At 39.7% G+C, this 25,247-nt stretch overlaps 1 protein-coding gene across 2 annotated transcripts in view; it reads left to right on the forward strand.

Moving 5' to 3' along the window:
- LOC122983132 (metabotropic glutamate receptor 7-like) overlaps positions 1-25,247 on the forward strand; it is a 37,544-nt gene that overhangs the window by 8,787 nt on the left and 3,510 nt on the right. For both annotated transcript variants that reach the window (XM_044352906.1, XM_044352907.1), the window contains exons 4-8: positions 1,650-1,787; positions 3,670-3,870; positions 9,946-10,085; positions 14,801-15,736; positions 24,423-24,675. In XM_044352906.1, the coding sequence (XP_044208841.1) occupies positions 1,650-1,787; positions 3,670-3,870; positions 9,946-10,085; positions 14,801-15,736; positions 24,423-24,675 (1,668 nt within the window). The remainder of the gene's footprint in view (positions 1-1,649; positions 1,788-3,669; positions 3,871-9,945; positions 10,086-14,800; positions 15,737-24,422; positions 24,676-25,247) is intronic.

Below are 25,247 nucleotides of genomic sequence, written 5' to 3' on the forward strand. Positions count from 1 at the left end.
CACATTCAAAACTTCTCAGCATTTCCATGCTGACTCACTCAAACAAGCGCATACAATTACATACTACTAGATCTGTGATGTTCGATGCATTTTAGGAGATATTTTATGATGACACACTGTACTTTCATTTACCCTTTTGGTGCAGTCATTCCCCCCTGCCTCATCTATCTATCTTTGCAATTTCCTACGTTCCTCTGAACGACTTTCGACAATCCTCAGAGAACAAGTATGACCTTGTTGTTGCATTTGGCTGTGAGTTGAACATGACCAGACTAAGGTCAGTCTGAACAAACTCGCTGCTTTGTGGATTTTTATGAGATACTGAAACCAATGAATGCAAACTGTGTCACCTCTTGCAGTCGTGTCAGACATATTCATTAGTGCGGTTTTAGTATTTATCTGCTTTCAGACAGCTGTCCATGGAGAAAGTGGTATCATTTGGGTCTGCATTATTCAAAGGGACACAAAATGATGCGTCTGACAAAAAGCTTGAATTTAGTCTTTGTGTCCATGAACCCCAAAAGAAATGTAATTTCCTATTGTTTTGTGCTAAGTGGGGAGTTTCTCTTTAAAGCTGCAGCTCAAATAAGTCTACCAGCAACAAAAAGGAAGCAAAGGAGAAAATTATACTGCTGCATTTGCCAGGACATGTACAAATCTACCACAGAAATAGAATATTATCAGCATGTACCATCTATTTTATGTTCTGTTCAATGTCATCCTAATAACCACTCATTACAATTGAGGAAAGTCTTAGTTTTTGTGAAGCTTTCCTTAATTAGGGGAGGTCTAACCAGGACAGATGTACACTCTGGGGGCAGCAAGAATATTATTACTGTAATCTAGCATGCATCATTGATGGTCTTTTGAAAACAAAATCAGCTGAGTCATTTCAGCTCTGATTAGCCATTATCACCTCTTCCCACGACTCAGCTGATATGACTGGATAACAGAGAGCGGAGACACAGACAGAGAGACTTTAAAATGCGAAATTCTGATAATTCTCCAGACAGAAAACTATGTTTCTGACACAGAAGGTAAAAAAAGATTCCTGCACCATGAATCTCACAGCGGAGTCTTACTTTTGGATTGTCCCACCTCAGTTTCTTGACCCATTTTGGGTGGCAAAGTTGCACAAACATGAAAGCATTATTCAGCACACAGGCTTTCTTTTTCCTTTGTTGCAGCAAGTTATCTCTCCTCAAGCTAATGCTTCATACAGGCACCTAAACCTGTATGTTGAAATGAGCGTTAAACTAATACATCGTCCCTGCAATCTGTCCCTGTTGGATTTTATGAAGTGAAGGCAACCTGCTCAGAACCTACAGGACCTTAAGGCCTGAGGCAATGTGGCTGTGTCACCACTTACAATCCCTGTGTTATTTATTATGCATCCTGTTTTTTAATTAATGTAATTTCCAAGATGAAAGAAGTGATTAAAATTCCATGGGGCTTGAGAGGAAGAGGAACCACCATGGTCAAATTTTGATGAAGTGGTGCCTTGCTCGCTTCCAGCACCTAGCGGCCAGCACAACACCACTGCCGCCGCAGCAACACTGCTGCACAAGTTTCGTTTCATTTCCTCCAGGTTTGAAGTGGTTGATAATTGGTCCGGAACTGAGCTATTCTCTTCTTTCCTCTATTCCCAGGGTTTGATGAATACTTTACTGCACTCACCCTTGAGAACAACCGCAGGAACGTGTGGTTTGCTGAGTTTTGGGAGGAAAACTTTGACTGCAGGCTTCTCAGTGCCTCCAAGAGAGAGGATACCAGCCGTAAATGCACAGGTACACAGGGTTTTGACATGAACAAATTAAGAACATTTCTGTATTACACTAATAGATTATGCATATTTTCACCCTCCTATGTCAGCTTGATTTGAACTTGACCTTTTGTCCATATTAGAAGCTGCAGATAGACCGTTGAGGTTTCATTCAACCCCTCTTGTCTGTGGTGCGGCCAGAAAGTCTAACACCAGGTGTTTCTACCCAGCGGGTGCAGGACAGGCATAGTTTATTATTAGAATAATAATGCACCACGTGTCATAGTCATACTACAGTTACAGACCGTCTGCTCCTGTGGCTAATGTCCTGTAAGTCTTATATCCCATTTTCCCTCTATTCCCCCTTAACCCAGTCACCTTGACAGCTCAGCACAGTCATGGTGTGTGTACTAACTGCACCGAGCCGAGAGTGCACTTTATTAAGGTTGGAAAATTACAGGGAAAAAACAGAAAGAAAATACTGCTCATGCGCTCATTCTGGTTTATTACCATATTTGTGGTAGCATTAATGATAGTGTTGTTGCCTTTACTTAAACTCAGCCTGCCAACAGTGTGACAGGCATTGCACTGCATTTATTATCTTCATGGATGATGCTTGTGATGTGGGATGCTGTATTAATCTTGCTTGCATATGTGATGACGGTGATGGCAGTGTGACACAAATTACTGTTTGCTAAAGGATTTTGTTTCCTTTATAATCTCCTGTTTGGCGTCTTTCATCATGCGTCAAAGACAAAAGATGCTCGTCCACTTTAGTGAGCCCCGCAAAGCCTCTGTAAAATGACTGTAAAAGTCTCTTATCTTTTCTTCAGTTCCACTGAAAATGGCTTTTATATTGCTGCAAAGCCCGTACAACTGTCTTGATATTCTATTTTATTTTTTTTTATACCTCACTCCGAGCTAATATTTATGAATGCTACATACTAACAGGAGGCGTTTGCATTTAAAGCCTGTCCATTGAACACCCTATGCAGAGCTCACAGAAGCAAAAAGGTTATGTGTGGGCTGAAATGTATGTTAAGCTCTGAGAAATGGGATGAAATGTCAGCTCAGATTGCTGTTGACCTCCCTCAGTTTATGCAAGTCTCCCACAATCTTATATGTGTCCTGTTAACATCTCCTACTTCTCAGCTGAGTTCTGCATGTGAACTATGAACAGCTATCACTGCGAAGGAAATTGTCTTCTAGCATTTTCTTGATGACACATTTTTGTTAAATGGCCACTTGAATATTATAATTATGATGATCATGATGATGATGATTAGAAGTAATAGTGGTATTTTTGTTATTATAATTTATATTCACCCTTTGAAATTGCAGCCCTCATCTACCAGGAGTATAAGATGGTAAATTCAGTATGTAACAACAACACAAATCCAACAGAGGTTGTACATTACGTATTCAAGCAGTGTATCAGCAGCATGAGGCAAAACCTTTACAGCAGCCTACAGTGAAAGGGCAGTGCACTGGGAGGAGGATATAAAAGAGCATGAAGCCACTGTGGAAGAGTATGTTCCTAAAGTTCATAGTGATCTTCATCACCTTGCACATGGGACAAATGACGCATATTCTTAGCCGCGTATTACTTTGTAATGTACCACAGTAATTTAATATGCTGTATTTGTCACAAACACTTTGTCTCACAGCTCAGCTTGATATTTTCCTCTTTTTGCACTTGGGAATTAAATGTGTCCTCTTATTTCCTATGCCACATTGTCCCTCTAGGTGTAATTCCTGCAATATGAAAACTGAACTAACTGGCAGCCAAATGGTAAATGGAGGAATAAAAATGAAGCCGGAGATGATAGCGAGCACTGAGAGAATGTGATGTCTAATGGCTCGTGGTGTATTTTATCTGTTGAGTCCTCTTCCTTTTCTCGCTTTAGGCCAGGAGCGCATCGGGATTGACTCCAAGTACGAGCAGGAAGGGAAGGTGCAGTTTGTGATTGACGCGGTGTACGCCATGGCCCACGCTCTCCACAACATGCAGAGGGACTTATGTCCTGATCATCCTGGCGTGTGTCCACAGATGGAGTCTGCAGAGGGAAAGACTCTGCTGAAGTACATACGCAACACCAGCTTCAACGGTGAGGGACACGTTGTAAAAGTCTACACGTCAGATATTTACACAACGTGCAGATAAGAAAAACTAGATTGGTTGTGTTATTACTTTCCACAGAGCTTTGGAGGACATTTCACACCTTATACTGACAGTAACACGCAACAACTTGATAGATAACATTGTGAGTAGTTAATAAGGAGCGAATGAAACAAGGTGATAATTGATAAATTGTTAATAAGCAGTCAATAACTCTGAATCAAGGACTTTATAGCAGAATATAATGAGTTACTGAGAACAGACTTGAAAATACTATATTAATGGATCTTTATTTAATGATAAGTTCATAAATATCTGTGAATTGAGTTTCTGTTCACTTTCTTCATGAGTTGTTCCTGATTAACTCTGAAGCAGATGCTGAGAGTAAAAAAAAAACTAGTAACAACTCATTAATTACTTAAACATCAGTGGCCACTTATTAGTGATTTGTTAATTATCAAGCCGTTTATGATTCCTCACTTGTCCTTCACTTGTTTCCTAGTAACTACACACAATGTTATGTAATGTGTAAACATACTGACTGTATTAGAAAATTAAAACTGGATTATGTCTATTCACCGTCACTGCAGCTTTATTCTTGTTACAATGGGCATGGATGTAGCTTACATTTGTGTTATGTAGATATACAACCTTTGTGATAAACGTTCAGTGATACTTATGGATGAGCCACCCGTGAGCCGCACAAGTGAGGTAAAACCATTTTTGTCTTGGAGACTGATGACAGGATTTCACTCACAATAATTTGAGTTGTTCCCTGCTGGCCAACTACATTTATTTAACTGTTACTTTGTCCTGAAGTATTTTATAGCAAGCCGCTGTGTGTCTACACCAATCAGCGGTGTCAAAATGATATATAATTTAGCACAAAATAAAATTATGGACATAACAGCCAGAGTGATCTCAGTTTCAGACTATAAAAAGGAGGCAAATAGGCAATAAATGCACACCACGCTCTCTGTTTTATGCGTCATATAGTTGCTTGTGGGCTTGCTACAGTCTAAATTTACATTTAATTTGATTCATAGTTCAAAGCACCACAACATTTCCTGGATGTTTGTAATATTTTCATCCTATTAGATATATTATGGGCCTGCCAGTTCTTGAACCTCTACATTATTCAGTCCTGTGCAGAAAGTGATGTGGAAGATACTTAACAATTAATGGCAAATAGCTATTAATGACAACTGCTCTGAAATGCAAGGGGGAGTGGGAGAAGTGAGCTGAATGGGAGATGGGTTTAACACAAGAGAAACCTTTGTCATTACAAATGTGCTGGCATGTATGTCAGTCTGTGATCATTAGGGGCTCATCTGAAGTACATTGTGTCTTCACAGAATGTTCTAGATCAGACTCAGCAGCTTAAAATAAGAAATCAGTGTAATCTCAACACAAAACTGGCCTACTTTTAGAGGTAGACCCAGCTCATTGTGTTTCTAGTATTAAAATAACACTCCACAGTGATGTGTCATATGTGACTAAACGTATACTAAAATCACATTTCCCTGCCTGGTTAAATGAATAAATGAAAAAGTGACATAGACATAAATGGTCTGCCAACACTTCCAACAATCTTATGCTCCAAATAAGACAACTTTTATTAAAGAATTTCTGTTATTAGATTAATTCAGTACTCAAAAACTGCAGGTAGATCACTTCAGTCAAATCTTGTCTCTTATCTTATCAAATCCCACTTATTCACTGGGAATTTGGGGATTTGAACACTGGTTAGCCGGGCTAGTAAAGTGAGAGAGATTTTGTACATTACTCAGTCTGAGACCATGTTGTTTATGTTTCCCTGTTTCTGTTTGGGAGGTGGAGTGGTTTTGTTTTGTTTTGCTGTAACCAATCAGTAGTCAAGTCAAGTGAATTTTATTTATATAGCCCAATATCACAAATCACAAATTTGCATCAAGGGGCTTTACAATCTGTATAGCATATGACACCCTCTATCCTCAGTCCCTTGATTCAGAAAAACTCCCCCTGAAAAAATCAGTAACGAGTGACACATCCGTCCTGTTGAGATCATTTTCAGTCAAACAGAAGCTGCTGCAGTGCTTTCCAGAAGAATTTACCTCAAAGTTTTTCCCAGCGATTGAAGAAATATGCAAATTTAAGAGTTATTTCTGTAAGTCGACCCAGGTGTGTTGATGTCATTCATGCTTGTTGCCATTTTTGGGGAAATTTTTTATCTTGCTGTTTTTCATGACCTACAAAACTCTGATGGCTCATTCTTCCAACTAACAACACAGTTGCTGAAAAAAAGTGGGCTGAGGTGTGGAACTACCTTATGAAATTTCTACCAGGCTTAAAGGATAAGGCCTGCAATACATCTATACTTTTGCTATCGTCAACAAATCCCTTTAAAAGACCAAATGCATTAGTTCATCTCTCAATACTCTGACTTCCCTGCTCTGTCTGTGGCAGCCACATGCCCAAAAAGGCCAAGTAATAAAAACTAAAACAGCTGAGCTCTGTAGTTTTTAGGAAACATTACTCAAACATGAATAAATAGTGCATTTGCTGGGGACTATTTTCAGCTGCACACTTGGTGTGCTAGTGAGTATTGCAGCAGCAGGGTGGTGTATGTGGTATAGACTCAAAGAAACTTCATTGGGCAGTGTTCATAGTGATGAAGGACCATGTCAGTCAGTGCAGCAACGTGGCTCATTGATATATTTAGATTTATTCATTAATACATTATAAATCATTATTCTCTAAAAGTATACTGATCAATCAAAAGTTTGTGTTCTTAAGCCCACTGTGTGTTTTGTTGATGCTCATTCAGAATAAGCAATGCGGTGATCAAATTTAACAGGGTGAATTACTCTTTACATTCATTTATATACAAAAATGTGTGAAAACTTCTGTCAGCGAGCTAAAGGCTAAAAAGCTGCCTGTCTGCCTCCAACACTGTCGCTATGGCAGCAGTGCAGAGTTCCAGCAGGCGTGAAGCCCTTTTTAAGGGGGAACTAAAGAAAGAGAATATATGCAATTGCCTCAGCAGGGTTACAATTTCAAGGAGACCTTAACTAAGTGCAGATTCATGCATGGGACTGAGAATCTGCTGTCAAATCTCAATAACCATCTGGGTTTGTGCTGACTTTTCTGGAATTTTGGTTCCTAGAAAAAAACATTTACCTCCATGTGACACTGACAAAGAAGGAGCCAAAAATAAGACCTCCTTCTTCTCTATCTCCTCTCCCTCTTCCTGTGTTTCTATTATATTCTCAAACCTTCTTACAGGCAAGGTTGTTCTGCTGTGGCTCCGTCAGGCATATCTCACTGCCCCTTATTGCATTTAGACTGGAACCACACACATTATCCTGTGTATGTTCCACTGCTAATGTATGTTTGAGAGCGAAGGAGTGTAAGCTTCCTTTGTTGATCTCCCCACTGCGCCGGAGTCACAGAGCTGAAGAGTGAGAAGCAGGGAAAAAAAAGGAGAGAATAATGATGCGAGAGAAACACAGCAGTGGATCCCCAGTCCACCCACACTGCTCAGCACAGCACAGCAGCAGTGCACTTTTGTCATGTCTTAGTTCAGAGCCACATGCAAATGTATAAATCTTTCATCTTAGACAGCGCTCTCACTAAGGAGTCTACACAGACCATTTTGTTCCCTTGAAAATATCAGGCAATAGAAAACAGAAAGGAATTTCTAATGCCTTTTTATCTGCACAGACAGAAACGCCACTTAATTATTTGCTCTAAAGCTGAAGAGCGCCAAGTGCCCAATCACTCATGTCACTTTATTGAATGAGTTTGTGTGTTTGTGTATTTGTGTGTTTTTCAGCTGGGGCGTGAAGTAAGAATGGTAACCCTTCACAGATTTTGCTCACAGTAGTCAATACTTTGTCAACATCTTTATACACTGTGTCAACAAGTCTACTTTGTCTGTTTGGTGGAAGCAGAAGTGACAGGAAGGTGACTACCACCCGCCGAGTTTGAGTTTGTTTTTTTTCACTATTTCTACTGCCACTACTATTTCACAAGCACACTTGAATTCATTCTGAACAGCCATCCTGCTTCATTTTCTGTGCAGACACATGGATATCTATGAATTAGTGTTCTACTTTTAAATGAAGAATCAAATGGGTCATTTGACTCCAGTATCTCAAATTTCTGCATTGTTAATGTGGAATATACAATCACTGGCCACTTTATTTGGAACACCTGTGCAATCTAATGCAATCCAAAACAGCTCTGCCATAAATTCTACATTTACGAAGCTTATATATTTTCAGTTTTTGTTGACATGGTCAGAAAGGTGATAATTCTCTTTTACATTTATTAGTAAGGTTGTAGCAGGTGGTGGTGGTGTACTGGAGTGCATTATATTGAAAAGTGTTCCTAATATTTTGCCCCCCCATCATGTATGTTAATGGAGTGGACAAAATATTAAGAACACAATTCAGTATAACACACTCCAGTACTAATAATAAAGTAGAATTATTACCTTTCTGACAATGTCAACAAAAACTGAAAATGTATAAGCCTCATCAATATAGAATTTATGGCAGACCTGTTGTATTGGATTGCATTAGATTGCACAGGTTTTCCTAATGAAGTGGCCGGTGAGTGTATGTGCTGTCACTTTGAATAACAGCAGATAGTGAAGGATTTGTGGGTCTGCATAAACAAGAAAATGGCTACCTAAGGTCTTTGTTTATAATGGACATTGGTGTCAAAAGGGGGCTTGTCCACAGAATTTTTTTGAAATAGCCCCCAATTCTGTCTCCAGAAGCGGGCTTTTTCACTTGCTACCTCTGCCTTTCTTGTTTTACAAGACTCTTTTGCCCTGGAACTTTTGTAGAATGTTCAATGACAAATGTCCTTGGAAAAAAAGACTGGAGGGAGATGAAAATTCCCCTCTGGCTCATAACTAAGGAAAAGGTACAGTGGCCTTCCATCCAAAAGCCACAAGCTCTGTTCTAGAAACAAAAGACAACATGTTCCCAAAAGTGTTTTTGGACATATGCTCCTGGTCCTTTCTCTACACTTTTTATAGCCAGAGCTATTAAAGTACTTAATTCCCATGCCAAGTGTCATCCGACTCCCCCCGCCCCATTTCAAAAATGGTATCTCCATTCGTGCCGACAAAACCACTGTATGCAGTGCCAAGGTGAACAGACTTGCTGGTTTTCATTCTCCCTCAGCATTGTGAGATGGTAAAAATTACCTCATCAACAATGCAGCCCTCATGTATAAAATAAAGTACAACCATTTTTCCCATTAATGCCATTCAGCATTCACTGCTGTGAGGGAGATCTGAAGTTGAGTGACATCTACATTAACACGCTACCTTGCACTAGCTCTGCAGTCATGAGGATCCTATTATTGAGTGATTTGCACATATCCACAGTACATATGACAGACAGGCTTAAGAGCTTGCACAAATACACATTTAAATAACTCTATTTCTCTAGCGTAATGTTTCAGGTGTCCGCAGTCCTCTCTAAGCTAATTAGTGAAATCTTCAAGGCTCTGCTTGAAACAGGCTGCTACACACTGAGAGCAGATGGGGACAGTATGATGCTTTGGCTGACCTGTTTATCCTCCCTCCATCTCCTGTTGTTGTCCACTGTGTGATTGAAATGCATTACTTTTAACCTGAGGAGGTGTGCAATCATCTTAAACAGCAGTCAGCGTGTGATATTAGAGTACAGCTGGGAGTGAACATATCTAACCACGTTTGAATGTGAAAATATATTCCTCCAGTGGCCATTGTGCAGCCGTGATGGTGCATAGGAAGCAGGTGAGGAGCAGCTACATTGGTCAGTAGGGAGCTCACTTTCTCGTCCATGATTATCATCGAGGTGCAAGATATAGGTCATGATGTTGGGAGGTTTTAACCGAGAGGAAAAGACTCACACACTCTGTGGTCCTTTGTGTCCATACAGGCCACCGCACAGTAAGAGACAAGGGGTTAAAAGTTCATGTTTTTCTCTTATTACAAGAGGGGCTGTACCTTGTCACACCAGAGTCTAACACTTTTCTATTCTGCTGTCTGTTTGCTACATTTCCTCTCCATTTCTCTGTACAGGCAGTGCCGGTACCTCTGTTGTGTTTAACAAGAATGGTGATGCTCCCGGACGCTACGACCTGTTCCAGTTCCAGATGACCAACTCCTCCACCCCAGAGTATAAGGTGGTAGGACAGTGGGTGGAAACCCTGCAGCTCAGGGTATGACTTTTTACCGATACTAAACACAGACAACAGACAGACAATTGCAAATGCTTGAATCTAATTAGGATATCTGGGCTCAGCGATGCTAAAGATTTACTAGCGTGAGGACTTTTTGTGTTTTCTAAAATTGTAATCTCTTATGTGACAAGGGGGTGCACATTATTTGCATCTCAAATACAGAGAGAGCTCAGGTGGAGGTATGTTTTGCTTTCAGTCTAATTGATGTATTTTAGGTGCAGGAATAATCTGTTTGTGCAGTTTACCAAGAAAAAGGAAGTGTTACTCTTTACCCAGCAAGATAAATGTTCAGTATTCTTCAGGTGTTCTTTCCTCCAACAAATACAAAAAAATGTTCACACATACTCACACACACAGTCGTGTTTCCATCACTTCAGAGGACATTACATTGACTATTATTTATTTCCTGGAGACTTACCCTAATCATAACCTTACCTTAACCTTAAACCAAGCCTTCATCCTAAAATTGAATGATTTATGGTGTGGGGACATGCTTTTTGTCCCCAAAATGTGACTTTGTGAAGAGACTTTTTTCCTCACAACATGAATAATACAAGCACGCAAAGACGCATGTAAGCCAAAAGCTAAACATATTCAGCAGTTCAACAAAGACATACTTTCAGACTTTATTTAAAAAGGCAAAAGTTTATATTCAGAATGGAAACATAGTTTTATCAAAGGTTATCAGATACCACTTTTTTTAAGAAGAGAATTTTAAAATCAGTGTTTGAATGGGGAGAAAAGGCGGTAATTATAGTCACATTTTGTACACTATTAAAAAAATGATTTGATATGTTTCCGCCTGTAAAAGGATGTTAGGTTTGGGCAGGACTAACACATCAGGAGGGACCTGATGTGAAAGAAGAAAGTAGAAAGAAAATGACATCATTTTGTTGGAGATTGCTCGCCTCTCACTGCATAACTTGAAGGACTGACGAAGAAAGAGAGTGGGAGGAAGAGGAAGAACATGTTCTTATCCCAAGTGTCAGTCCATATATGTTGAATGTTTGGCAGCAGAAATCTGCTGAACATGTTGATGTTGTTTTAAACTGACACCTGAAAACACACCTCCCGTGTTACTCCTCAGTAGCTTTCCTGCAGTTTTTACTGTACATGATGAAACTCTAAATCAATGATCACGTTTTATCAGATGGAATTTAAGGTACACCACAGAGTGCAAGTTAAATCATATAAAAGCTTTGTGCTTTACAGGAAAGGGAAGGATTTTAATATGAGAATTTGTAGAATGTCATTTTTTTGACATATTTAAAAGTTAATAACATAGATATGGTGTTTTTCAATTTATTGGAACTTTAAATAACTTTAATTCACCTACAAAAAAAAAAATACTGTCTAATATCAGGGTTCGGTGCAGAGACAGCTGCCGTGCTGCTTTTTAAGTGCGAGGTGTTGGTTTGTACCCACTGTAATAGATCTCACTGTCACAACACAAGAATTGGTTCGGGTGATTCATGTGGACCATAAAGAAACTGATGAGTTTTATTTTATTTCAAGGCAAACATGGTTTGAAATAGCCCATATGATGGGATGAAACCTGAGCTGAAAATTCTATGTATTTCTATGTAACTCAGATTACAAAAAAAAAAACATTACATTTACATACAGATGAGTTAACATTTGCATAATGGCTCTCTGGATCACAAGAATTAAACTCGACTGAATGGATTTGATAGCACAGGTGGAATAACGTCTGCTGCTGGAGCTTTGTGTTTCATTCTGTTTTAGTGTGATTACAAACCAAACGCTGTTACAATGCAATTATATTCCAATACAATAGGTATTACTTTGTTCAGTTACACATAAAGAGCAATCTAATTTAAAGGTTACCCCTGACTGAACATACCAATACACTGTGCGATCATTGATAAAGAAGTTCGATGTGATGCTGTTCCAGCTCACAAAAGCTCAAATTAACTGTAAAATTAACAACTATAGCAAAACACAAATGAAAACTACAGCAGCCGTAAGAGAACAAGGTGTCAAAAATCTTGCTTCTGGTCTCCATAGCAACAGAGCTGTTGGTCTCATTACTGTTTCCACACTGTGTGTAATCGGGAGGTTTTCCAGAGAGCACCATTCATTGTCCAAATAACAAATGGCACCTTCATGCCCCCAGATAAATGGCAGATGATAATCTATCCAGACACCACAGAAACAACACATTTGTCATACAGGTACACACAACACACAAACACACACTGTAGATGTGTGTGTGTGTATGTGTGTGCTGCAAAGGTGCTGCTCTGTATCTGAAATTATTGTCAGTTGCAATATTTGGAGGAGGCAATGCTGTTTATATCCCTAGCTGGAGTCATGTTGTATGTGATGGTACCTGTAAGTGGTGGAGTTTTTTATCTGCGGATGTTCATGTTAAAGAGTGACATGATCTATATGAGCGTGACTTAAAATGTCATAAATGGTAAGATGGTGGTTCATCTGTTGAGAATTTCCATGTGTTTAATGTGTGCTGACATTGGTTTAAATTCCATTGCAAACCACAGAAATGAAAAGATGAGCGGTGAAGCGGAACAGTACATTTATGAAGTAATAGTTAGATGAGAAGATCAATGCCACTCTCATGTTTGCCAGTTAAATATGAAGTTATAACCAGGAGACAGTTAGCTTAGCTAAAATCCCTCCTACCAGCGCCTTTAAAGCTCACTACTTAAAATCGTTTGTGTGATCTGTACAAGAGCCCAAGTGTTAAAATGAAAAAGTGTGGTCTTACAGGGAGTTCTGTGTTTTAATTATATTTCTTGGCCTTGTGCAATGATATGCTGGAGTCTTGTCGTCATCATGAGATTGCCAGGCAACCAGCAGTGTGTTTATGTGCAGATTAAACAAATGAGATATAATGTGCTACTTGGTGAGCTTCACGATTTTTTAACCTTTGGACAAAGGCAGGGTAGGTGTTTCCTCCTGATTCCAGTCTGCATGCTAAGCTAAGCTAACTGTCTCCTGGTGATGGTTTCATATTTAGAGGACATATATGAGAGCGGTATTGAGCTTCTTATCTCTCTGCAAGAAAGAGAATAAGTATATTTCCCAAAATGTCAAACTATTCCTTTAAGTCATGAATCCACTTCAGATCAAGGTACGATGCACACTAAAAATATTATCACTAAAAATAGTTCCATTAATTTGTTATCCTTTTAAATCTGTGATATCAGAGCAGTTTTAAAACACAAAGAAATAATTAAAGCAGGAGTGTGAGACGTCTGTCTCCCCTTTCTGGCAGTGAGAGTAATTACAAAAACACCGTCAACACATTTCAATCACGTTGGCACATGTCAACACACATGGCTTCATTGTAGCCTACTCCATTGTTTCTGTTGTGGCTGTAAAACGGTGGATAAATTGTTTTGAGCATCACAACCCCCGTGAAATTATTCGTTTCACTATCAGAATTTGATCCATTTGATCTAATAACATTTGGAAAGTCTAGAGGAGCCACACAATTAAATTATTTTGTCCCCATTCAAGTTAGCAAACAGCTAACCAGAAGTTAGCTGGTTAGCTCTGCATGCGCAGTATACATTCATTCGGCAAGCGCGGGAATGTCAAACCCAACACCACATTAAAACAACCGATATACTGTGAAATACAGAGAGATTTACCCGGCAGTGATAGACTTCATCAGCATTGTGTGAACTCGTTTGGCAAGGGCTTGAGTGTAACAGATATTCATTTATATGCAAAAGTTCTGCACTGCAGGTTTAACCTTTATATTTCAACCAAATGTAGGAGATTTTAATGGTGGTTTTATGTAGTTTTCTATATTTGTTCATTGCTTTTTGTTGTCCAGCTGATTTATTTGGGTTACATGTCTGATGTATATTGTTGTGAAACTGTCTAAACCATGTTGGAGTACCTTTAATCTTCTGGTGCTTTTCAAGCCACGGATCACTACTCTTTCATAATAAATCAAAAGATAAGCTCAGAGTCTCATCAAAGCTATTTTAACACCCTAACAAAATATGTAAGAGTCCTAAAAAATTCCATTTCTTTGTGGCTTTTGGCTGACTTGTATGTTGAGACTATAGTTTGAGCTTAAATCATAAAACACCTCAGGGCCTTTTGGAGTGGAGTTTGAAATAGTTCTGCAGTGTGTCTGTAAACCCCACTTTTCATTTTGATGACAAGATCATAAGTAGAAATAGCTCCGCAAAGTCTAAAATAGGTATTTTGCAATACCAAATCCCATTCTCCTTCCTTCTCATCACATATTTCATACCTCACTGACTCCTGTATTAAAACATAATGTCTTTTGCATTTCATATTTCTTTATTTTATTTCACTGAACAATGGTAAGCTCTGTTGCCATGGTGATTTCAATTACTTTCAAGTATTAAAAAAGGCAATCCCTCTAAGAAGTTGGTGAGGCAGATGTTGTACTGTATTAGGTTAATTGTTTTTTTCGACCGTTTAACTTTTTCATCTGTTTTCAAATATTGCGTTGTACTTTGTTTTTTCAAATATGAGCTCATGAAATTCATGATATAATATAAAGTGGCCGATCCTTAACTTGTGTTAGAACTCTATATGAATGTTATGTCAAGCTAAAAAAATCAGGTTTTTTCACCATCTCCATGGTCTCTCATCTCTATTGATACCTTTTGCTTATCTGTCTGTTGCTAACCTTCTCTTCCTGTGCTGTGTCATCTGTCTCCCAGCTAGAGGAGCTTCAGTGGCCAGATGGGGAGCAGGAGGTGCCTATCTCTGTGTGCAGTCTGCCCTGCAAAACTGGAGAGAGGAAGAAGAGGGTAAAGGGCATGCCGTGCTGCTGGCACTGTGAACTGTGTGATGGCTACCAGTACCAGTACGACGAGACTTCCTGCAGACTGTGTGCCTACAACATGAGGCCCAACCCCAACAGAACCGCCTGCCAGCCCATCCCGATTATTAAACTGGAGTGGCACTCTCCATGGGCGATCATCCCTGTCTTCCTGGCCATGCTTGGTATCATCGCCACTATCTTCGTCATGGCAACCTTTGTACGCTACAATGACACACCCATTGTCCGGGCGTCAGGCCGAGAGCTGAGCTACGTGCTGCTAACTGGCATCTTTCTGTGTTACATCATCACCTTCCTCATGATTGCCAAGCCTGACGTAGCTGTGTGTGCCTTCAGAAGGATCTTCCTGGGTCTGGGCATGTGCATCAGCTACGCCGCGCTGCTCACCAAGACCAACCGCATCTATCGGATCTTCGAGCAAGGAAAGCAGACAGTCACGGCCCCACGCTTCATCAGTCCCACCTCCCAAATCGCCATCACTTCCAGTCTGATCTGCGTGCAGCTGCTGGGCGTGCTGGTGTGGTTTGCTGTGGACCCGCCAAACACCATCATCGACTACGATGAGCAGAAAACCATAAACCCCATGCTGGCCCGTGGCGTACTGAAGTGTGACATCACAGACCTACAGATTATCTGCTCACTGGGCTATAGCATCCTGCTGATGGTGACCTGCACCATCTATGCCATCAAGACAAGGGATGTACCAGAAGACTTCAATGAGGCCAAGCCCATTGGCTTCACTATGTATACCACTTGCATAGTCTGGCTGGCCTTCATCCCGATTTTCTTTGGCACAGCCCAGTCTGCAGAGAAGGTGAGTCATTTCTTTCTCCCTTTCTTTCTTTCGCTCTGTCTCTGTCACCACCCTTCTTTGTCTGTCTCTTTGCCCCCTCTCAAAAATCTCCCTTTCATTCCTTCAGCCCTGTTTTTATCTTGTCCAAACACATGAGCACATGCATATTTGTACAAAAACTAAATAAAAACACTAACAGTACATACAGGGAGAACACACACACACACACACACATTTTGTGACTGTATAAGTTATGGGTTCATTTTCTTTTGATTTCAAATTCATATGGCTCCGATGTGCATGGAAACCCACACTAGGACCACCACAGACAGAAATAAGCATATTAAGGCGGAGGAAGAATTGATGTTAAGCACCAGAATCCTGAAATGCCTGAGGAATGAAATGGATGGGGGTGCCGGCAGCTCCAGATGCCATTATCTTAACTCTTATGCCCAGGGCTCAACATATACTATTACGCCTTATTCTGGAGAGGAAGACAAGGAGGTTGAAGGGGTGGAGGAAGAGTAGGATAACGAACTGCAGGAGGATGAAGGCAGGGAGAAATGGGGGGGTAAATAGAAGTTTGATTCAACACATTCCATCTCTTGACAGCGGCGCTCTACTCAACAAAGCATTTGACATTGGGTGCTACCGGAGTTGATTGAGAATATGACATTTTGACCTTCTGTGCTAGTCATTGCTTATCTGGGCAGCCCTGGGTAGAATACAGATGCATTCATCTGCTGGACTCATGAGCTACACATGCTGCTTGGCAGGCCATATGTACAAGACGGAGTGGAAGGGAAGTTTTCCACTGACAGAATATCGATGCTGACAGGAAAGTGTTACTCCTAACCTTTTGAGAGGCACGCCGTTCAATATCCTTCCTGCTAAGCTACCGCATGAGATGGATCAGATTTTCCTCATCTCAATTTGCTGCTGATTTCATAGATGAATTACACCCTCAGCAGCGATTAGGAGTTCATTATGTTACTCGCAGCGACTAGCGAGGCAGTAATGTGTTTATCTTTCCCCTTTATGCAGTTAACTCTTTCTTCACACTCGCTGCTGCCTTACACTCACCTCTAGTTCACACCGCAGCATCCTGGTGTAATGGCCTGTGTGGGTGCATTTCTGCTTGCTCCCTAGCCACTGCGAGTGAGAAGTGCCTTTGCATGTCTTGGAAACCTTCTTTGCAAAAGCTGCAGTGTAGTTAAGATGAAGTGCTATCTTATTCATCATTTGAGCTTACTTAAGGTTTCAGAATGAACACGCCTTCCTCCCAACGTCTGTCTCTTTGAAGACTGTAGTTACTGGCTTATTAGATCCCTGTATGAATACTTCAGTAAAAATTGGTACAGTACAATAGTGAAAAAATATTGTCACTACGTGACAGAGATGTGTGCTTGTGTGTGTAGATCTGCATGTGCAAAGACTAAATGTGATCAAGGATAGATTAGTGTTTGACTATATCCTCACTTTATGATTACCTCACTCCATTGTGTTTTTATATGTGTGCACAGGTGGCTAAACACTCAGGCAGATTTGAGTAATCTCTCTTACCCCACGTTGTCCAATATCAAAAGATTTATGAATACACTGTGGTGATATGCTGCCAGCTGCCAGTGATAATCTAAAAATTCAGAGGGCTGTCTGACCTTATGTTGCTTTATTGCATTGTATCGTTCAAGAGTGACCTGGCCAAGAGAGCAGCATAAACATTATTACAACAATAAATGCAAACAACAGAAACAGACAAATACAACTGTCACACACTACAAACAAGTCACCACGATATCCAGTTAATAAGTAAGACAAGGTCAAGGACAAAAATCCAGTTATGATGCATAAACAGGTACAATTTTCTAAAACAATTTCAGTGAAAATTTCAGAGCAATCACACTGACCAGGAGTACTATTTCCTCGATCCTTAAAATTGACCTAAATTCCCTCAAAGTAATCAGCTCTGACAATTTCCGGTCTATCTGCACATTATTCCAGGAAGAAGGTTCAGCACATTTAAAAGCTTTTTTTGCCTAATTCTGTTCTAACTCTGGGGACCAACATGTCTAGAATAGCGTGAGAACGCAAGTAACATTGATTTTGGTTTTTGCACATGTATGTACACAGATGAGGAGAAATCAGCCCAAGGAGAGATTTATATATAAAAGCTAACCAATGCCTTAGCTGAAAACATACTTTCTTAGAATGGCTTTCCCATAACATTCAATAAATTCAAGTGAGTGCTCTGGGTGATGACTGTATGCTTTCTCTGTTTGTATGTGCATGATGTCTGTATGTGTTCGTGAATGTGTCTTTTATGGTTTTCTTGTCCTCTTTTCTTTGTGTGCCTAGTCAATGTAAAGCACTTTGTAACCTGTGTTAAAAAGGTGCTATATAAATAAAGTTTTACTTACTAACTTACTAATGCAAAAGTCTGCTTACATACAGAGATGGCCACTTAGCAGCAGCATACAGAGCACAGTGGTGTATGAGATTGCCACAGCCAGTAATGAAACATAAAGCACAATGGTATACAGTGTCCAACGTCTTTAGCCACTGTTCAGGTACATTCATAAAGAGCAGATCGCTGTAGTCCAATAAAGGTAAAAATGTTGCTGAAATCCAGTGTTTCCTTGCCTGGAGGAAGAAACAGGATTTATACCTAAAAAAAGAAACTTAATCTAAGTTTCAGCATGGAAACAATGCTTTTAGTGTATGATTTTAAAAACAAGCTGATCAGTAATAATACCTAAATACTTATATGTTGTGGCCATTTCAATTTCAATGCCTTGAGTTGAGATCTTAGGAAGATTAGATGTTAACGCTGCCATTTGAAAATAGCATGAATTTAGATTTGTCTACATTTACCCACAACTTAAGTTGAGTCAAATGGGACTGAACAACATCAAAGGCAGACTGCAGGAATTTAAGGGTTTGTACTACTGAAGGGGATGAGAAATAGATAACTTTATCATCTGCATAAAAATGGAATGCAGTATTTGATAAATTGTAACAGAAATTATTTACATAAATGGAGAACAGAAGTGGTCCTAGTATGGAACCCTGGGGCACACCTTTTGATACAGGGAGGAAGGAAGAAGAAGACCCAGAAAACTGGACACACTGTGTTCTAGCTGAGAAGTAATTTGAAAACCAGCTTACAGCATGCCCAGATAAACTAATATTGTTGAGTCTATCCGCCAAGGTGACATAGTCAACTATGTCAAAAGCCTTGGACAAATCAATAAAAAGAGGTGCACAATATTTTTTGCAGCCCAGCGCCTCAATGTCATTCACCACTTTAAAAGCAGTGTTTATTGTGCTGCGTTGTTTTCTAAAGCCTGACTGATGTTGTGATAGAATACCATTTGTCTCTAAAAATTCTTGAAGTTGTTCACTAAAAACTTTTCAAGGACTCAAACACATAATTTAGAGATCAGCCTATAGTTATTAAACAACTGAGGGATCTCCTCCTTTCAGCAAAGGGAGAACATAGGCGGATTTCCATATGTTAGGAATCCCATTGTTGAAAAGGATAGGATTAAAAATATGAGTCAGAGGTTCTGCCTCTGAGAGAAGCCATGCAAAAAAGTTAACAAAAGATCACAGAGCATCTCATCTCCTCCTGTGCACCTGCATGTGCTCAGTGAAACCACTCCACACACTCAAGTTAATTACTGTGAGAGTCACCAGTATCCAACATCAGCTGTCCTCATGAATGGGGATCAACTAACTTTTGAAACAAACTCCAGGACTGCATGTCACTGTTGAAACTGACTTTTGATCAGTTCAGAATCAGATAACAGAAATAAAAATTGTGTTTATAAAGTCACAAAAAATGTGTTGTTTAGATAGATGTACTATATGGGAGGCTCGGTAATGTCTTTAACCACAAAACAGTCTACAGTTCAGAAGAGTAGGGTGATGATATAATGAAATATTTTCCCTGCGGCATGGAAACTTTCTAGTAAAACACCCACAAGAGTCAGTCGTGCCTAAAAGAGAGATTCATGTCATGAAAACGCATATACCTCAATACATGTCTGGAAACCACTTAGGCTCTTGTAAGATGCCTCCTGTACCCACATGAACTTCTTGAAGACCAACCGTGCTGCCAAGTATCATTACTTGACTGACTGATGAATATCTCTACTGCCTCTCTCCAGCTTTCAGCAAGTAAATCAAAACTGCAACTTCTAATCCTCCTGTCTCCCTCCAAACTGTACTTGAACTTGACACTCATTGCAGAATGTGAAATCTTTTGAAAATACATGTAATTCCCCCACCTTTCAGTTGTTTTATGATTGAAACCTTGAGAAGATTGCACCAGAGGCAGACTGCAGGCAAAAAGCTAAAACCGGTCAAGAAAAAAGGGTTGTGGTTTTTAGTTTGAAAATAAATGTTGAACATTCTTCAAGATGAAGAAGATACCGTTTACCACACTCAAAGTAGAAATGATGATGACATACTGTAGTTTTCCTGACAGTTGCAGTTTGGAGTATTAGTTGTGGATGAAAACCCAAATACAGAGAATAACAACACTTATATGCATAGGCCAATAACTTGGGTAACTAGTTACCAAGGTTACATATGATACCAAAAGTAATAAATTGCTTAAATCTTATACTGATATATTCCAGTACGCTGTTTACATAGTTATCTTTAAAGATCCCCTCCAGACATGTTTTAGAATTTCAAAAATATAAAAATAATATATGTTTTTCCACAAAAAAGTACAATTACTTTATAAATCCTTAAAATGACACAAAGAATGAAGAATGCCTGTAATGTATGCATGCCATGTTTTGCATTTATTGTATTGTGCAGTATTGCACACACAGCAGTGATATTTAAAACTCTCTTTGGGCTTTGGTGCATCTCTCCACAGAGAACATGTAATTTTCTACTTATGTTCCCTCTAGATGGTGAAATTTTATTCCTGTAGTGTCACCCAGTCCTGTGAAATACCCCATAATAATATGGACACATCTGTCTAATATTGTAGCCATGCTATAATTTGAAATAAATTGGTAATAAATTAGATTTTACCTGCTGTAAGTTAGTTGAGATATCCTTCATGAAAATCAAGCATTTGACACCCTACCCAGAGGTACATAACTGTGTTCAAATACAGGTTTTTATTGCACTGAGGAACCTTGTGGTGAGCGTTACCTTTATGATCTCTTCGCATAAAGATAATGTGAACACAATTTGATGTTATTACTGCTGAAATAGTTGGTTCTGACAGAACCATCACTTTTGCAAAGCTTCAGTTTCCCTGCTGAAAAAAAGCAGTTGTGAGGACAGCAGTTTCTGCAGGAACAGTATGTGTTCTCCTCTGCATCAGCACAAAGTCAATGACAAAAAAATCACTCAATTTTCATCAAAACAGTACCTTTTAATAAGCTCATCTCTCCTCTCACTGATTGTTTCTTCCTGAGCACCATCTCCCTGTGAATAGGCTCCTAAATACTGAAGAGATAAGAGTCCCTTCCTAAGTTAAGAAAGTTGATTAAATAATTATACTCCCATTCTTAAAAGTAGAACCAAAGATGTATCAATCTGTGGATCTGATTTCCTATTCTAGAGACGTTAGATAAATATGGGCCCTCAACATAACACCAAAAGACAACAAATTGCATTCAAGAAAACATCAACAGTGACTTCCTCAGATTGTTTTGACTTTTAATAGCCTGCTCTAACAAATTCAGAGACGGTTATATGTGTCATAACCTCTTTATCTGCCAATCGTGAAGCCCAGAAGTGGGGATCTTCGGTGTAGAGTCAAAATGAAGAGAAGGCCATCCACAAGGAAAATGGTGTCTCCAATATTGAATAGGGCTTTGCAGCACAAAGCCAGGCAGAGTTATTCATGACATGAGCTGGGCTAGAAAGTAGGCCACCCAAAACAACAAGAGACATCCAGGTAGTTGAGAGGAGACTGCAAATCCCCCGAATCCATTATTGAAGGCATTCTCTAACGGGGCAGAGAGCATCCTAATTGTCACTTTCTGAATCAAGTCCTTATCGCTATGTGCATTTATAGTCCTCAACCATACCCAACTAAATTGCCTTTGCAGTAAGTATATCCCTGGTGGGTATAATTATGAGAATTACCCTCAACAGTTTTTTGTCTAAATGAAAGACACATCGTTTGTTGTGGCTGGATGTTGGCATTTGGCTTGTCAATGAGATGTAAAATTCCAAAGCAACCGTTTGATTCCTGATGAAGATGTTAATAAATCATTACTGCAGCTATAAATAGAGAGTTGCCAAGCAGTTGTGAAAATGACTTCATGTATTTATTTATGTTAAAGCAACAGGAATTAATTATGGATGTTCTGTGACAAGCTAAACATTTGAGTGGTGGGTGAGAGGGCTACGAATTTGGGTCAAGCTCATAGAGAGGCACAATGAGAAACCCTTTCTCGGTGATTAGAGGCAGTAAGAAAAGGGATTTGGTTTGGTGTGTTTATGTGTGTGTATATCTGTATTAGAGGGAGTGAAATCCTACATACCTACATGTTTTTGTGTGTGTGTGTATGATTTTGGTTGTGTGTGATGAGTACGAGCAAGCACCTAATGCTTACTGTGTGCCTGCTCCCGAATCTACTCTCCTGCATGGTCAATAAATCAGTTCTGATAGGGTCAGCATTGCAGCGTCTAAGGTATCAGAATCTCATTAAAAGCTTATTCTAGCCGTGTTTAGTTGCTCGCACCAAACTCTGTAATGTTGCCATGGATACCAGACAGGTTACTAGCTACCAAACATGGAAACACAACACAGGGCGGAGAATCTCCGGTGATTACACTTGACGCCATGTGCACTCCTTCGCAATGCTTTGATCGGTTGCCCCAATATCTAATCATAAACACTGCAAACTCACATCTCAGACACAACATTTCCGTTCTCCTCCAGCTTAGAGTGACACAGAACAGCACCAAGAGCATTGTGATATTCATACAGTTATTAATGCATGGTGCGCCAGCCAGATCACTGCCTCTGATGCTGCTCTACAGAGAAACAAAAGGGGAGTGAGAGAAGGCAGTTGAGTGCATTGGCATGTTGATGATATCAAGCATCTGAATGATTGTTGGAGATTGAAGACAAAGGCATGACTGGCATGTAAATGAGTCTGCCTTGTATGAAAGAAATGACCATTAGTCGTGCTATTTACCAAGAAAAACGGTATGCAAATGGTGACATTTCTTCCTCTCACTGAAGCGGTGAGCATTTCGGTGCTCTGCAGATACACTGTGATAGCTAATGTGTTTACAGTTGTATCCTCTCCCCGTCCACATTAACAGCGGTTGACTCAGAGGCAGCATATAAGTGACATCTGATGCTTTCGAGTGCAGTAGATTAGTGAGGAGGCTTTGGTGATCTGCTCTTGAAACAATAATGTCCCCTCTTGAAGTGATTTTCCCTCCTCCAAGACCCTTAAATGAAAGAAGAGCCTTTTGCGTGTACTCTGAATCACCAACTTTGCTCCTCTCTTTCTCAAAACACCACCTCATAATGAAGTCACTCTATGAATTCTGTGTTAACCTAAATTATAGCGTGATCTGGGTTATGTAAGCTCACAATTACAACTCGACAATGTGAAAGGTGTTATGCAAGCTAAGAAAAGGAATCTCATGCAGAAAGCATGTAAGAGAATGCACCTGTGTGTGTGGCTCACATGAATGGCAATCTTATGAATGATCTCACCACTTAACGCAGTGAGAGCCTTTCATAAGCTGCACTCCACTGCGTGCAGAGCTGCAGAAAAACAAATGTAGACCTGTTGTACACTGCAGATGCCGTGTCCCCAGTCCATGCTTAGTCATTTATTGTACTCCAGGAGGAATTTACATTAAAATGGGCCTGGGTACAGGATTGTAATAGGAGGTAGCAGCTCAAAGGCTGTAGATTGGTATGATGAATGCTTGAGTGGTGAGATAAAACATCTGAAATGAAGGGAAGGAGAGGTGACTGCAACATGTCACGGACAGATCCTCGCCCGACAGTGTAGTCTATCAATCTATTCAAGAGTCTGAGTGGACAGACCAGTAGAAAGGAGGCCATGCGAGGACATTTTGATAAAGTCTTGGCGGTGCTTCTGCTATTGTCATTAATACGCTTGAACCGTCTTTGACTTGAGTGAGTAGCTGCAGGTCAGGCTTTAATAAATGCTGCTGAATTATGTTACGCTTGATTGCTCCTTTCCCCCCAGCGACACATGGCAAATATCCAGACCAGCTATGTATCTGATGATAATGTTAGATTATCAAAAAAAAGAGAAAAAATTTAACATTGAATTATCAGGAGGTTTTGTATTATATTAGAACATAAAGTAAACATATCATTTAATGATTTTGGTCCTTCTGTCTGGATTGTTCTACACTCCGGGAATAAAAAAACTACAACGACCAAGTTTTTTTTGCTGGATGCTCAGATTTTGTTATCAGGCTATGGTTATTATTAGGTTCTGCCTTATCACTGTTTCCAGTGTGACTGTGCTGTAATTGGCAACAGATGTTTAGCCACATAGCGCTCTTGTCCATCATTTTTCTTGATAAGGGTTTAAATGCTACTTCTGAGTTATAGAGCTGCCAAATTAAAGTTCATACCTCATACAAAGGAACTGCCCATTTTCATCATGTTTGCTGCTATTTCAGTCTGTATTAAAATCACGCTTTACCTGTCTGCTCTCCCTTCTAGCTGTACATTCAGACAACCACCCTGACCATCTCCATGAACCTTAGTGCCTCAGTAGCACTGGGCATGCTCTACATGCCCAAGGTGTACATCATTATCTTCCACCCTGAGCTGAACGTACAGAAGAGGAAGCGTAGCTTCAAGGCTGTGGTCACAGCTGCCACAATGTCATCACGTTTGTCCCAGAAGCCCAACGAGAGGCCCAACGGAGAGGCTAAGACTGAGCTATGTGAGAACCCTGCTGCTGACCCCATGAGTAAGTAACTCAGTGAGAGAATCATAAAGCCTTGGAGCCACATGTGCACCAAACTCATTTACGTTTACATTAGACCACACTTCACAAAAGACTTTTGGTCAAAATGCATTTAGATTTAAATATATTATTTAACATAAAAATATATTGATAGCTCCACATTTTGTAATCTACTATATTAAAGCTGTGAATACAAAAGTAATATGAACACTGTGAAAACTATATGTTTGGTCACATGTAGGCTAAATATATTCTGTGATAAACTCTATGATGAATTTGTGATACTAACATCACACACATATGAAATTTATATCTATATTTATCTATATACACTCACTGGCCACTTCATTAGGTACACCTGTGCAATCTAATGCAATCCAATACAACAGCTCTGCCATAAATTCTACTTTTACAAGCTTATACATTTTCAGTTTTTGTTGACATTGTCAGAAAGATGGTAATTCTACTTGATGTCTATTGTTGAGTTCGTAGTGGATGGTGGTGGTTATATTGAATGGTGTCTCTAATATTTTGTCCACTCCACCAAATTACATGAGGAGGGCAAAATATTAACT

This window comes from Thunnus albacares, chromosome 5, assembly GCF_914725855.1.
Source record: "Thunnus albacares chromosome 5, fThuAlb1.1, whole genome shotgun sequence".
NCBI classification, from domain to species: Eukaryota; Metazoa; Chordata; class Actinopteri; order Scombriformes; family Scombridae; genus Thunnus; species Thunnus albacares.